Source organism: Stegodyphus dumicola, chromosome 1 (genome assembly GCF_044657685.1).
Source record: "Stegodyphus dumicola isolate Sdum_Otavi_A_Nest chromosome 1, ASM4465768v1".
NCBI lineage: Eukaryota > Metazoa > Arthropoda > Arachnida > Araneae > Eresidae > Stegodyphus > Stegodyphus dumicola.
In genome coordinates, this window is record NC_140768.1 from 276,010,232 (window position 1) to 276,027,261 (window position 17,030).

Sequence of the window (17,030 nt, forward strand, 5' to 3'; positions counted from 1 at the left end):
CAAAACATAAAGCAAAGTCCAAAGGATAAATATTTTAATTAAAAGATTTTTTGCTAAATGAAAAAGAAATAAAACAGTCCAGCAGTGTTTATTCTGTACCACCGAGTGACCCGATTCTTATATCGGCTGAAACAATCTAAATCACATTAAAGATCATGTTTTTTAATACAATTTATAACGCGAGAGAAAAAGTAGATTCTTAAAACATTCTTTTTAAGAGGATTAATATAAAAATTTATATATATATATTTAAAGCTGGGACTTGAACCAAACTTTTAAAGTTTAATTTACATGGTAGTTATAATTAAAGTTCCACTTTGAAATGGTCGTAAAAGGAAAACTACTGGACCAAATGTTGTCAAACTTGGGAATCATGTAAAGGAGGTAATGGGAATTTATTTTCCACGGGTAAAAAAAAGTTCAAATACTCACCACTAGGGAAAAAATGGCACTGTATGCGATATTGTTAAAGGAAATAAGACATGAAAATATCAGTATAAAACGTGTTTAATTGTTTCCAAAACTTGTTTTCTAACACAAAATGTGTTACAAAGCATGTTCGATGTAGCGTCCAGCATTTTCCGAAAGCAAGTTAAATCCTGTTACTGCATTCTCAACAGCAGCTCTTAGCATATCAGGAGGAATGTTATGGACATGTCGGTCTATCACATTTTTCATTTCTGCCAAATTCTTTAGATTATCACCATAAACAGTGCTTTTGAGATAACCTCATAGCCAAAAGTCACAGAGGTTAAGGTCTGGTGGGAAGAAGGGAAGTGTTGGCCTATAAGATGTTCATTCGTGAAATGTTGCCTAAGTAACTGTGCGACACATGTGAGGTGGTGCCCAGCCCTGCATAAAAATAATAGTATCTAAAATGCCACTTTACTGTAGTTCATGTATCACAAAATATTTTAACATTGCCTCTAAACGAGCTGCAATCACAGTGGTCCAGCTGTCGACTGCTCTTCAGACAAAAATGGTTCAGTTATGAAACTAGCTGTCATTCCAGACCGTGTGGAATGACTGCTATGCAATCGAATGTAGTAGGAGAATGCAATGGAACTAGGTAGATAACATGAGGGATTTCTTTGGCCCAAATCGATTAAAAGCATTTTGAATCAGTATCTTCATGTTTCAGAGCCGAATTCAGGCTTCAAAAATTACAAATTAGCAATCTGTAAGAAAACGATTTCCAGATCGTACGCACTTGTGCGAGTGATTTGCGATCTCACATTTTCTAATTGCTAATTCGTGGTTTTCACGAACAAATTTCTCCCTTACACAGATGGCGCACTCAACTTTTATTGAATTTAATGCCTTTAAATGGTAATTTGCTTACTTCAAAATTTTCTTAAGGGTATACAACATATTAAACCCATGTAACAAAAGGTTAAGTTAGATTCCAAACCATATTTCGTTTAACAATATTGCATACAGCACCATTTCACTCCTGGTGGTGAGGTTTTGAACTTTCTTTTTTCCACGGAAAATAAATTCCCATGACCTCCTTTACATGGTTGCCAATTTTGATGATATTTGATCCAGTAGTTTCCCTTTTATGACCGTTTCAAAGTGGAACTTTAATTATAACCACCCTGTATATTATTAAATTTTAATTTGAAGCTATGCGTTATATGTATACCATGAATAAGATTTTCGCTTTTATGGAAAAAATAAAGAATCGAAGCAAATATACTTAGGATAATGGACCAAAACTGAAAATATTTCCCCTCCCTTCGAAAATAAAATATTGAAACTTTGACCTTGAATTTATTGAATTATCGAAATATTCAATTTGACTTAGAAGATAAGTCCTAGTTCCGACAACAATTCCGTCAAAAATTCCGAATTACTGAAGCTGAAGTAAAAGGTTTAGTATATATTCACTGTATGTTAATAAAGTAATCAGAGTGTAATAAAAGTAGGTTATAGAATTTATGCTGGTGCAACTTTTTGTCTGAACACACAACATGCAATGGAAGAGAAGGCTTGTAGAGATCTGTTTTTGACATGCCTCTAAAAGTAGATGTCATACTCCTTTTGTCTCTTCAATGTCAAAAAACTTTCCTTTGAGAGGCAACTTTAGTTTTGGGAAAAGAAAAAAAATCACAAAAAGACAAATTTGAAGAACATGCAGGACGATTGAGTACACATACTTATTTTCGGAACACAAGCAGTTCTCCAATTGGTTATTGAATAATGAAAAGATGCATTTTCATGCAATACAAAACATTTGGAATACATTTTCTGACTGAATAATGTAAGATTAAAAGTCATCTGCGTAATTCACAGCCATTTACAAATCAACTACTCGGGAAATTTCAGAATCGTTTTGAACCTGAGCTTGTAAGACAAACCTGATATCACTGGATTTAAACACTTCATGAATCTTCCGAGAACATTCCTTCTTTAGCTCATATTCCAAGAACACTAATTGAATACAATTATTGTAAAAGAAATTGAATAGTTATTTGCACTACGGCTTGGTAGTTTACTAATGAGTTAACAAAAATTCTGCTTTTGTGTCTAAAAATACAACAATATTTTAAATATTTACAAATAAAATGTTAATTTGGAGATTTAATTGAAACCCACCAGTTGCCTAGCATTTGAAGATTGTTAAATACTACAGTCAAAAGTCGTTAATTGGGACACCCATAATCCGGAATGATCTATAATCCGGACCTCAAAGCTACAAACTTTCTGCGCATGCGTCGCTTTGACGCACGCGCAGAGGTGTTTACGCGTGCGTGTAAGACCTTTACGGCTGCAAATATATGTGTGCGCATGTGTGTTTAATGTATAACGGACGGTAAAAGGTAAGCTAAAATTATCTAATTCAGTTAATGTTGCAGATTGCGTTGTTCCTTAATCTTCAAATTGGATCCAGCTTATTATTTTTTGCAGATTGTTAGAGCAATTTTATAAAAGTAAGCTTGAACTTTCGATTATGTCAAATAGAATTTCCGATATACATTTACTAATATGTAAAAGATTTACAAAGTGAAAGTATGTTTCGAAATCCGAAATCTGTTTATCAATTTCATGCTGCTCTGCGGCGGGGGGAGGGGGGAAACGCCGTGACGCGTAATGAATTGGAAGTTGATCTGTCAGCACTATCCTTATCTTCACGGCAGATGTTTTTATTTTATTTGGCTTATAATTCCTTACTAAATGTAGTATTTCATGTCGATGTACTCCGTCTTTGATATGATTTAAAGCAATTATAGGACTTGAACAGCGGAACTTTGTAACTAAACAAGAAATTATGTCTGTTTAATGGAATCAAAGAGAAAGTATTATCACATGAAAGGAAGCAACTTAAACAACTTACATTGAAAGAAATGTTTAATAAAGTAAACAAATAAATATTAAGCTTTTTTTTTTTTTTTTTTGTAAATTTTGATACCCTTGAGATCATAATTGTTCTTTATTTCATAAATTACGGTTTCAAATTTTTAATTTTGTAATTTCTGCATGTCATCTTACCAGATTTAAACTGATGATCTATAATCCGGAAAAATCGATAATTCGGAATCGCCGAAGTCCCGACGAGTCCGGATTAACGACTTTTGACTGTAATTGTTTTTTGCGAAGTCTAACCCAGGCTGCGTGGTTGGTTTTTGCAGTTTTCTAGGTTCTCTTTACAAAGATTTTTTATGAAAGCATCTTAACCAAATAGCTCCCATGTTCTTTCTATATTCAAATAACCAACTAACCTAGTTTAAGCGCGATTTCCAAGTGAAGTTACTAGCAAAACCCGAATACTCATTAAAAATCATGTAGCTTGCCAATCGGGAGTAACATGAAAGATACGGCGCCAATAATTGAATTGCTGTTACAGTACGCTGTTTCTAAACTTAGATGGCCATTCCTTAATTAAATATAATTTATTTGTAACTTCTACTAGAGCTGATGGTAAGAATTGAAGTGTAAATAAATAATATCGTGCAATTTTGATTAATATGAAATTAGAAATATTTGCATTCAGCAGAAAGTTTTTTGAAATATTTGCAATCTTTATAAGAAGGATTTATTGATAACCGTAAATTACTTATTATATTACTGATGATTAGAATTCAGTTCTTGACAGTTACATTCTAAATCAGAATTTTAAGGATATAATGAAAATGCGCTGCTCATAAAAATACATTTTAGGATAAAAAATGAGTTGATTTTTTATGTTTAAATGCTTTTTAAATTCATTTAATAAACATCGTACCCTCGTTGTTAATTGAATCCAGAATGTTGAATGTCGTTTATATAATTATTCTTACTTGTCCACAGAACCTGCTGACTTATCCAGCCATTAAGTAGCTGCAGATCTACATAACCATTGAACTTCCATTAATTCGGTCTCTAGAGGGTTGTATGTTTATATCACAATTTGATTTTTATAAAAATGATTATTCTAAGTCTTATGTTTCTATAAAAATATACTGTGCTTTAAAAATATGGCTGATAGTATCAGCCGCTCTTTCAGCCACTTCATAAGCAACAGCTTGTTTAGAAATAAAGTATGCAGTTAATGTCATAAAATATTTTCATGAAATTCAAATAAACATCAAACGAAAGTTCTCAGTTTTAAACAATTTGATTTAAATGAAGCTAAAGTAAAGTAGCAGATGATAAAATGCCGAAGATAAAAATTTACAAATATTTTTTTTTAAAAAAAAGGAAGAAAGAGAGAATTAGAATTTAGAAAAATAGTTAAAAATTTGAATAATATCATCTACAGTCAAAAGTCTTTAATTTGGACTCGTCGGGACTTTCACGATTCCGGATTATAGATCATCAGTTTAAATCTGGTAAGATGGCATGCAGAAATTATAAAATTTAAAATATGAAACCATAATTTATGAAATAAAGAGCAATTATGATCTAAAGGGTATCAAAATTTACAAAAAAAAAAGCTTAATATTTATTTGTTTACTTTATTAAACTTTTCTTTCAGCACGCGCATGCGTAAAGCATACATTACACATAGTCGAAATTAGAAAATTGCAACAAGAAAACTATTTGATGTGTATTTGTGATATTTATAATGATGAGGAATTTGATTTAAATCATATCAAAGATGGAATACATCAAGATGAAATACTACATTTAGTAAGGAATTATAAGCTAAATAAAATAAAAACATCTGCTTGAAGATAAGGGTAGTGCTGACAGATCAACTTCCAGTTCATTGCGCGCCGCGACATTCCCCCCCCCACACACACACACAGAGCAGCGTGAAATTTATAAACAGATTTCGGAATGGTTAGAGAAACAAAAGATATGCCTTTATCCATTTTTTGCAGCAATTCCACATTTTGTTTGATGGACATCGAAACATACTTTCACTTTGTAGATACTTTGACAGCTCCAGCATCGGAAATTCTATTTGACGTAATCGAAAGTTCAAGCTTACTTTTATAAAATTGCTCTAACAGTTTGCAAAAAATAATAAGCCGGATCCAATTCGAAGATTAAGTAACAATGCAATCTGCAACATTAACTGAAATAGATAATTAGATAATTTTAGCTTAGCTTATACCGTCCGTTATAATTTAAACGCGCATGCGTAAACGTATTATGTGCATGTGCACACGCATATGCGTATGCGTAAAAGTATTACACGCATGTGCAGAAAGTTTGTAGCTTTGAGGTCCGGATTATGGGTGTCTGGATTAACGACTTTTGACTGTATAATTTTGAAAAATATCTTTTCATATAGTATTAATAAATATTTATTACACGTCATTGAGGGAAAAAATTTCATGTAATTAATTCTCCGTAAAATTTTTTTTGAAATTTAAGGTTAAAAATAGCTGTGGCAATTCACTGTAAAAAAACTCCATAAACCACATTTGGCGTTATTATCGCTCAAAAAAAAAAAAGATGCCAAATTTCAAAATGCAAAAATATGTAAATTTGCATATATCTTAGAAAATTTTGAATAAAAAAGTCTAATTTTTTGCAGGTATACTAGAAATACAGCTACTTTAAGATTATGGTAAAAATTTTATAGGTTATAATTCAAAATTTTTTTCAAAAAATTTATAAAAATTATTTAAAAATAGAAATTTTAAAAATAAAACACAAAAAATGGGTAAATTTTATTTGGAGTGAACCTAAATTTTGAAATGTGAAAGGAAAAATCAAATAAGTTTAATAAAAAACAAGATATTAATAAATATTTGCCAAATTCAATTAACACTGAAGAGCTAACATTTTGAGAGCTAATATTTTAAAAACTACTCGTACGATTTTTACAAAACTTGACATTCTGGAATAATTTGAGTTGTAGAATCGAAATGTGGAAAAAAATTGGTATGTTATTTCAGAAAAAGTCTGATTTTGTGTCAAAATACCTATGTTAGAATAGTGCTATATATAAATCTAATAGTATATATCCTAAGTGGTGCTTTCGAGACATGAAAAACGCAGTTTGAATTTTGTCAGTCGTCTCAGTAGAAATATATAGCACTGTCCCCCCCTTTTTTTAAGCAGTGTACATTAGAGGCAAAAGTTAATTACAGATCTTGCAGTAATTCTATTTGTTAATCAAAAGATCTTCCATTAGGTGTATAAAAATATGTGCTTTGAGTATCTGTGTGCTCTTGAGCATCCGTGGTATAGGTGGCAGTTATACTGGCTGCCAATAAATAGATAGAGAAAATGAGGTTGATGTGTCAATTTTAAACATTTCAGTTTGCATTTATTTACTTTTTTCAATTTATATTTTTTGCAACTCATTTCAAATTTATATTTATAATACCTCTGTGGCTTTTGATTTGAAAATAAATCCAAATTATTTAATTTTTCTATTTGACAGATGAATTTTGAACACAGGATTGCTTATTAATGTTGAATGAATTCCCACATAGGAAGATAAATAATACTTGCATATGTATCAGTGGCTAATTTATATACAGCTCTTCAGTATTAAATAGTAAACATTTAATTCTCCATTTGAGTATAAAAAGTTGAAATGCATTTCCAACATGCTAACTGTAATTAAATTTTTAACTAAGTGCATTATAAATTAATGATTTAATGTTTTGTTTATATCCTAAGGAATAATGAAATAAAATATGTTAATAGCTTGCTCTATATAATTTTCTTTCTATATGTTACTTTTCAGGCAAATACTCTGATACAGTTATCCCTCGTAGCTGCATCTCTTGCTGCACCAGTTTTTAGTTATGTGGATCATTTGTATTTGCATATCCTTTGGTATGTACATGAACTGTCTTATGCTATTATAATATAAAATCAGTTTCTTTATGGTATTTTTACTTAAAGCATAATGATCCTTTAATTCATTTTCATGTTTATTTTTTCATATTATTAAAATTACTTAATTTATACTTAAATTTTTTTTATACTGGTATGCTTAACTTCTCTCCATGCCATTTACCTCGACGAAACTTGGGCCCAAGTGTTATGGGTCAATGAGTAGTAAAAAGCCAGACTGATGTTTGAGAACAGTCACAATACGAGCCGAAATGTAAGTGCTCGTGTTATAGTCAGTTTTGCATGATACTGCTGTCAAGTAATTTTGATCAAGTAAACTTTGTCAAGTAACAGATCAAGTAAACTTTGATCTGTCTGCCTTTCATAGATATTATAAATGTATTATATTTTGTAATAAATAACAGTTTCAAAATTATATTTCATAAATAAACAACACTTCAAGTAAGTAAACTTTAATCCTCCTGCTTTTTGCAGATATTATAAATATATTATATTTTGTAGGGGTTTATTAAATTTTACTAAGTGGATTGTTTTGTAACAGCAATTATGAGAATTGTGACTAACTCTTATGGTGAATGTAGGAACTAACATTTGATTATGACTGTGAAATTATAATGTTAATCTTCACGAGCCCACTCAGGATGTTTATGTTTGCCCAGCTTTCTTTTCACAAACCTATCTCGTGATGTTTATATTTGGCCCAGCCTTCTGTTCACAGGCCTGGCTTGTGTTGTTTATGTTTGGGGTAAAATCTTCATCATGAGTCAGACTCGTTAAAGCACAGGAAGATTTGAACACAGTAGCATTGTTACATAATGAAATACAAAGCATCTAAATCTTAAATCAACTTTACGTTCAATCAGGCTGCCAATTAGGTCTTTTTCAATCCACTAGTAGTTGTTAGAACACAAGACTTTATTTTTTTACAGCATATTCACAAATTATATGCATCACAACAATTGTTACAGTTCTTCATTTGTTTGCATAGTTCCTCTTTTTTCATTACTCAGTTCCAAACTAAATAAAAAAAAGTCTATGTGATTTGAGCACTGTTAGTCAGCGCCCTTTATCTTGTTAATTTGTGATTTCCTTATAAGCTGGTGAAACTGTTATGCAAAAGATTTCAGTAAAATTCCTTTAATCTGCATGGCTTGGGGCCAAGGGTTGTGCCAATTAAGGAATTTTGCAGATTGTAAGTCATATTATTGTTCCCAGTTCTATGTACATTTTTCCCCTTTTTAATTTTTCCATTAAATCTGGATTGTTTGTCACTTAAATAATTAACCTGTTCTTTCATGTATTCATACCTGAAACATTCAAAATTTCAAAATTTATTGAACTAAAGCATTTAATGAACATAAAGCTATTATATTTTTTAAATAATTACATACAAAGAAAATAATGTCATTACAAGGAAAAGATATCTTGAAGAGATAAATTAGGGAAATTTTTTTACAAAATGAGGTCTCCTAAAAAGTGATTGAGGAAGTTTAAATTACTATTGAAGTAATTTTTTACATTCTTAATTGAGAGAAAAAATAAGTGCATTATTTGCAGAACCCCAATTGTAAGGCTTTCCTTAAATTAAATTTCTATGCTATTTGTGCCACTATGTTCTCTGTGTGTGTGTGCATTTGTATTAATAAACTAGAAAAAGTGCTAGAACTGATAGTTTCATTTTATTAAAATAAAATTTGTTTTATCCCTTATCCGATAATTACACATTTTTCATTATATTATTATTATATTAACATGCTAACTATAAGGGCTTTTAAATTGAAATTTAACATTTGAAAAATTGTGAATAAATAAATTCCTTATGTATGTTCACCACATAAGTTCTTCACGAGCTAATTTTTAAAAATAACGGAATATGCTGTCAATTGTAATTGTTTATTTGAAATAAAAAGAAAATTGTAAATTCATGATCATTATTTGCTTTAATGCTGACATATATGCAGAGAATGCTAAATAACTTCAGTAATAAACCTACTAACTTCGTCAACCAAAAATATCTTTTTTTTTTTTTTTTTTTTTTTTTTTTTTTTTTTTTTTGTTAAAAAGTTTATTGGCCTGTTTATATATAAAAATAAATGCCGTTAAATTTACCATGCTGATCTTTCTAAAAATCAGAGTTTTTAGTTTTCGTCTAAAAATGACTGCAGATTACTCAGGTTATTGGAATTCTATCATAATGTAAGTTTATTTAGTCATAAGTTATTTATTTATGTAGAATGTAACATATATTTATTATTTTTTTTATGGAGAAATGCAGAAAATATTTGCACCAGGAGGGGGGGGGGATTTTTTTTAAAATGGTATTTTGCATTAGTTTGGGAAAAGATTATTAAAACCAGAGTTTACAGTTCTGTCAACTACTTTATATGTCAGATATTTTGATCGATTGCTTTTGTAATACTTTTGCTTGAAAATTTTGTCCCAACTTTAATATCAGGCTAAGAGCTTAACAGCTTTCTGATTGCTATATGTTTCATTTTAGGTTCATTACAGTATATGAGCATTTACCTGCTTTGCAGATTGTTCAGTTGTTTCCTAGATTGTTCTACAGTAAAATTATTTGTTCTACAACCTAAAATTGTACTTTTTAGTGCATTTTGCTTTGAGGTTAGAATGAGTCTCCTTATTTTTATTACTTCTATTAAAAGCAGTGGATAAAATAATCAGGAAAATCATTAAATAGAATGTCAGATGAGAAATATTAAAAGTGTTCAACTAGCAACAACAACCTGTAGCCTTTCCTGTAATAATTTGTTATGTTATTATACGTGTGAATGTTTGCCTGTCATTTATAAAAACTTAAATTCGTAATTTTAAGAGAGTAAAATAATGGAAAATACTCTTATACGACTGCTGAATTATAAAGGGTGTTAGAAATCAAAATTTTATTTGGATTCTGCTAAATCAGAATCAGTTTCCCTAATGCTATTATATCTCCAAGTATTTCATTTGGAATAGTTTTGCAATTTTCATGAATAAAGAATTGTATTAACCTAAATTTATGTCACATAAATGTGTGTAGATAGCTAAGTCCTAATTGATAAATTTATAATAGATTTTTTTACTTAATTAAAAATTATTTTTCCTGTAGAATTGTCTTAATTTTCTTATTTTGTTTTATTAGGTACATTACCGGAACTACCACAGTTCTCTCAGCTGCTAGTTATTTGTACTATAAGCAATCTACATACAAACTATTTACATTACCAGAAAAGAAGAATAAAAGTTGATCCTTTATTTTATGAGGAAGAAAAGTGCAATCTTGCATCTGTTGATATTTTATTAAGTGCTTTAGATTGTTACAATATATAAAAATAACTACATGATCTATTTTATCTGGTAAATAAAATTTTCATAATATTTACCAAAGTACCTTATGATTAAGTGTTAAGTATACTACTGTCCCTGAAATTGAAATTATATTACATAGAACCTCATGAAAAGGAAAGGGAATGTTTATTAATTAATCTAATTTAAAATAAAACTGTTAGCTCCTTTTTAATGTTAATTGTTACATTTGCACAATTTTGTAAAGATATATAAATTATCAATTTTGAAAGAAGTGCAAGGAAAAGATTTTAAAAATTTATTAGCATATGACATCATGAAGTAAAATTTTTTAATTAAATTGTAAATTTGTATAAAATTTCATCAATTAGTTCAGAATATTTAAGGAATATTTATGAGCAAGCATGTTGGAGAGAAATTTTACATTAAATACAATCAAAAATATTTTTGTTTTAGCATGTTGTTGCATATCTCATATCTTTTTGTAATACACATTATAAAATATCAGTTATTTCTTTGTGAAGTAGTGTGCTTAGATCTTTGTGAAGAGCTGAGACATTTGTGTCCCAGCCTTTGGCTTGAAAATCGTTTGTCCAAAAAAATCCTAAATGCTAAATTTACCTTAATTATGACATATTTGGTTAGGAAATGGGGTAATTTTTTTTAAATTCGTAATCAAATGGTTAAATTATATTGTAATTAGTTAACGTTTAATAAGTATCCTTTTTTCCAACAATTTTTATTTATAACACTAGATTAAGTCTTCATACAAAGAAATAGAAACAATGTAAATAAAGACAAAATATAAAATGACCGAAAGTTGTTGAAATAATGTGAAAGTAAAAATAAAGGAAATGGCCACTATTTGCACTCAGCTGTTAACATTTGAAATATGGAAATAAAAATTTTAGTGAAATTTAAGTACAAAAGTAAAGAATTAATTAATCCCAGCATTGCAGTCTGAGCATCTCTTCAACGAGAGCAATGAAGCATCACAGAACAGATGCACTTATTAGTCTCTTCAATTATGCTTTAACTGGTAGAATCGGAAATGAGATATTTTCATATATCCAAAATAGCTGTTGGAATTTTAGCTGGCCCATTGACTGCAGAAAATTAAATGTATATATTGCAAGGCATTTGTTTATTTTTTTTTAATTTTTACCATGCGCACGAATTGATAATTTATTAATCTTCCTTCTGTGAACTATATAGTGTTAGTGGAACTGTCATCATTATCTTCTGCATTCCTTTATGCACTCATTTGTTGCCTTCTGCTTTTCATCTAAAACCTATTGTCCTCGTAATCATTGCTGTCATATAAAAATAACTTTCTTATAGCCTCAATGTCATTAGAATCATTAATGTTAAACATTCCTTTTTTGTCTGCCATAATTGGTGTGGGACTGAATAAGCAAGAAAAATTAAATATTGCGATCAATCATTTCTTGTGTCAGATGCGGGCCTTTTATTTCAACATTGAAATAAAATAGACACAAAAATTATATCAAATGGTAAATGTTTAAGACTAACTGTTAAGACTGTTAACAATAAGAATTTCATAATAAGTAAAAGAAAAAAGTATAATGAAAAATTGCATAAATGGTCATGCATATCTTTAAAATTAAAAAAGGCAAGTTTTCGGAATTATTAATGCCTCAAAATTAAAATTGTAACTGAAAATTCATCAAAGAGAGTTGAGAGAATAGCAAAGACCAGAAGTGGGTAGTGCCTTTTGGCTTAATGATATAAACTCAACTCTAGTGTATCTCTTACATATGCATTCTCACTGGAAGGTTGTTAACAGTAATTAGCAGAACCTCTCGCGGAAAGTAAAATGAAGAACAAGCATGTGCTGTCATCTAGCTACATAAAAGCTGTCATAAGAACAGTGAAATGAACAATTTTTTTTTTTTTTTTTTTTTTTTTATTTCTGTATATAAAAATTAGGTATTTTTCTGTTATTATCAGGACCACACTAAACTGACGAGAAATCACCAAAATGGGCGACATTTTGGTCCGTTCCCTGTATAAGTGTAATGGGTATTGTAATTGATCCTGTATATAACTGGAAGAAAAACTAAGCTTGCTGTGCTGTTTATTGAATTAATAGAAGAGTTGGACTTTTAAATTTTCAACTACTTTAGAAAGACAATTGAAATTAACTTCTTCAGGGTATATCAGATGGTGCCGCCTCTTAACCACGGTATGTCGCTTCATCGTGACTATTTTCCTTTCCTGGCGAGTTTTGTTTTGGCCTCCTTTTATGACTTCATGATTTTTATTTAATTATATTTTTGGATTTTCTTAACTCTCATCACCTTAGAGCACTCTACTTCACTAAGTAGGAACAGCTAATTATTTATACTAGCTAGGCACTGCATATTAGCGGAATATAGAGTTTCTCGGAAGTAGTTGTTTTAAGTTTAGCATTGAGTGCGGAGTATAGAGGTATCTCCATGTAAGCTTTGGCTTTTAGATGCGCTGTGTTTAACGTTCTCAGTAGTTTGAAGTATATCTATTGATTGTGATTTGTAATACTGAGAAGAGCTAAATGAGTATTTTTGTGGAAAGTTCCGGCATTGTAAGGTGTTCCTTTGGTAAAATAAATATATTAAACTATCATCAGTTAAAATCGCAATAACACCTTGTATTTAGCGTACATATGTTAAAACAATCGATTTAGAGGGCAACTAAAAGTCCCTCCTCATCAGGAGAACGAAATTACTAGAAAGGGGAAAAAGAAGAAAACTAAAGCAATGGCAAAGGTGTCTCAGAAATACATGGTCATTATCAGCACACACATGTTCGAAACCAGATTTTGAATCAGATTTACACTGGCTGCCTACTTTTACTGAGCCAGGCTATCTGATCAAACCTATAACACAATGATTTAAACGCAAACAAATCAAGGAAGCGAGGGGCAACTGCACCTTCACGCACCAAGACTGAACCTCGAATAAAGGGAAAGCAACCTCTGTAATGGCTTATTTTTTTCTACCCTCCAGTAGTACCAAATGCGGGGAAGCAATGCCATCTATCGTCAAAAATAATAAAGAATTATCATAATAGAATTTTAAAGGCATTAGGGAGGACTGGATTGGACTTACAATCATTCACTAAACGTGTTAAATCCTTGTGAATATGAAAAGCTTTAAGAAATCCAATTCACCAACGGAAGAAGCCTTTTGGATAATTTTTGCAGAACCAAAGTCAAAATTATGATTAAATTTCCAACTATGATATGCTGTTGAAGACTTGTTAATTTCACCTTTTTGAACATAGGATTCATTTTTCTTGATACGAAACTTTAATGCTCTTTTTGTTTGGCCAATATATCTCAATCCACCCTGACACGATATACAATAAATTCCCCAAGAATTAAAGTCAGAAACGCAATCTTTTAGAATCGAACTGTGAATTTTATTGATAGGGGAGTATATGACTTAAAAATTGAATTTCTGGAGAATCCGTGCAACTTTATAACTAACAGAAGGATAAAATAGAAGCACTACAAGGTCATTAATATTATTTCTAACAGTGGAATGTCTTCTTTGATGGGAATCTGAAAATTTTTTAACAGCTTTATCAATGATCACTGGAGAAATTCCTCGGTCAGTAGCAACTGCTCTCAAATAATTAAGTTCATAGGTAAGCAAAGATTCTGAGAAACAAACTTTGAGTGTGCGAAATACATAATAGTAGAAAGAAGCCATCTTTTGCTTAACAGGGTGGCATGACTTAGAGCATGGGGTGGTAAACAAACTGAAAAGGGTTTACGGTACACAGTAGTGCTAAAATCAATTTCATTGCGGATTATAAGAATATCAATGAAGGAGAGGGAATTGTTGGATTCAATTTCAAGAGTGAATTGGATGGCTGGATTGAATTTATAATTGAATTTATAATAGATAAAATATCGGATAAATCATCTTTATTACCATCAAAAAGTGCGAAAGTGTCGTCTACATACGGAATCCAGAGATGAAAAGATAGTTTATCAAATAATTTCTCCTCAAAATAGTGCATATATATGTCAGCAAGTACAGGACTGAGAGGATTACCCATAGCCAATCCTTCAATTTGACGAAAATATTTATTTTGAGAAAACAAAGTGGGTTTGACTCGGAGAGACTTTAGTAAGCGAAACCAACTCATCAATTTCAGCAGTGGGAAATGGAATTCCCAAAGCCTGGTTTCAAGACATTTTAGTGCTCCTTTGACCGGAACGTTAGTAAAGAGTGATTTGACATCAAATGCAACTATAATAGAACGCAGTGGAGAAATAAAAGCCGTTGCAGAGGTTGCTTTCCCTTTATTCGAGGTTCAGTCTTGGTGTGTGAAGGTGCAATTGCCTCTCGCTCCCTATTTTTTGACTTCCTTGATTTGTTTGCATTTTAGTCTTTGTGTTATAGGTTTGATCAGATAGCCTGGCTCAGTAAAAGTAGGCAGCCAGTGTAAATCAGATTAAAAATCCGGTTACAACCACGTGTGTGCTGATAAAGACCACGTCTTTCCGAGACTCCTTTGCCATTGCTTTATTTTTCTTCTTTTTCCTCTTTCTAGTAATTTCGTTCTCCTGATGAGGAGGGACATTTAGTTGCCCTCGAAATTGATTGAGTGTTTTAACATATGTACGCTAAATACAAGGTTGTTATTGCGATTTTAATTGTCACATTGCCGTGTTTCTCTTCTATTCTATCACCAGTCATTTGCACATTCTATCTGTTACGAAACTGTACGCATGCAATGATATATACGTAAGCTAAAAAAATGTAAATTAGCTTTATAATTCAATTTAGCAATAGGCTTTTAATTCCTCATTTTTAAATTTTAGTATTTCCTCTCTGTATTCTAAATATTGAAACAACTTTCTTGAACTGTATATTTCTAAATCAATCTATGACACGTGGCTTGCGGTACGCTGATGACGTAGCTAATTGGGAACTTGAACTCAAGAATTTGAAAACTGAAACCTTTCTAACCTAAATCTTCTTTTTTGGTGAGCTGCCATACTGGATCACTGCACACTTTGCTTCAGCTTCTGTGCTGCTTAGATGCAATTTCGCTGTGCTCTCTTTCTATCGCAACAGTATCAAAAATGTAACTGTTCTTGAATAGGCATGATTAGAGTGCCAAGTAAAGTGTGTCCAGAAATGTGAATTTAAATAAAAATGGAATTTAATCCACCTCGATTGCCAAGTTTCCTATTCATTATGTATTGTCATTCTACTCAAAGTTCTTCCTGTTGAATATGGATCTACAATTTGTCCTGTCTATGTGATGCACAATCTGTATTTCTACCTTTCTGCATCTCAATGTTCCCACTTCAGAACTTCTAATTTTTTTTTTTTATTATATATATAAAGTTCTCTTATAAAAACTCAATCACATTGTAAACTTATATAACTCATTCGCATTGTTAAATTACTAATTTAGAAAAGATAGCTTTAAATTTTTTTATTCCACGTAAAATAATATTGCATGTTGCACAAATGTAATTTTGAAAGATTAAGAAGAAATTTTCTTGTCAAATTTCTTGAATTTTGCTCCTTACACATTTGCTGGGAATAGCTGAACCTGGTCATTTATCCAAATCACCAATAGCTTGCTCAGAATGCAAATTACAGACTACCGTCTGTAGTAGACCAGTATTACACCTGCAAGAAGGAGAGAAAAACACACATCCACATCCCAAACTTTAGACAAGGAGTCAACCTTTGTTAATCACAATATCGTTCAGGACAGGAAATGTATATACGGTATGGCAGAACTGAAACTGCGCCAGAACCAGGCCCAATACTTCTCAGTTTTTAAGAGAAATCTTAATTTTAGACCGGACTGTACCGGAGCCCTAAAAAGACGGCATTTCTTTCATGTAACTGAACGAAAATTTTAGCAGAAAATTCTCTCGATCTCTATAATTTTGTTTTAATAATAAGTAAGCCTAAAAATCGATTTTAGCTAATAAATGCTTATCTTTCCTCGAGAAACAAACCCTTTGTCGAGGTTGTGGATTTTGAGTAAAACGCTCCCACCCTACCCACATGTCAAAGGGTTTTCTAGGAAGTTGGAAGTAATTTATGAACTCTTCATTCCTGAAAGTACTAGATGTGATCACCATGATCGTGCCAGTCCAATGCAAGAAGCTGCAAGCCTGCAAGAAACACCTTTTGGAACACTTTTTGGAATGATGTAAAAGAATGCAGGGGATGAAAATTGTCACTTATACAGTAATTTACATTTGTTCTCAGCTTAGAGATCAAATAATGAAATTACATCTATGCATAGAGTACTTGACAATAGAGAGGAGGTATCTTTTAATTACTGTTGATGGCATTAGTAAATGGTATGCAGTGATTCCTTTAAATACTGCATCAGCGGATATAGTAGCAAATTCACTTTTAAGCATGTATATTTTAAAATACATATTGCCTTAATAATACATAACAATGGGCTGCAGTTTATAAGTAGTATTT

At 31.0% G+C, this 17,030-nt stretch overlaps 1 protein-coding gene across 1 annotated transcript in view; it reads left to right on the forward strand.

Moving 5' to 3' along the window:
- Nucleotides 1-10,632, forward strand: part of CLS (cardiolipin synthase) — a 35,831-nt gene extending 25,199 nt beyond the window's left edge. The window contains exons 6-7 of the mRNA XM_035361696.2: nucleotides 7,133-7,224; nucleotides 10,388-10,632. Coding sequence (XP_035217587.1) covers nucleotides 7,133-7,224; nucleotides 10,388-10,493 — 198 coding nt within the window. The 3' untranslated portion in view covers nucleotides 10,494-10,632. The remainder of the gene's footprint in view (nucleotides 1-7,132; nucleotides 7,225-10,387) is intronic.
- Nucleotides 10,633-17,030: the final 6,398 nt, after the last annotated feature.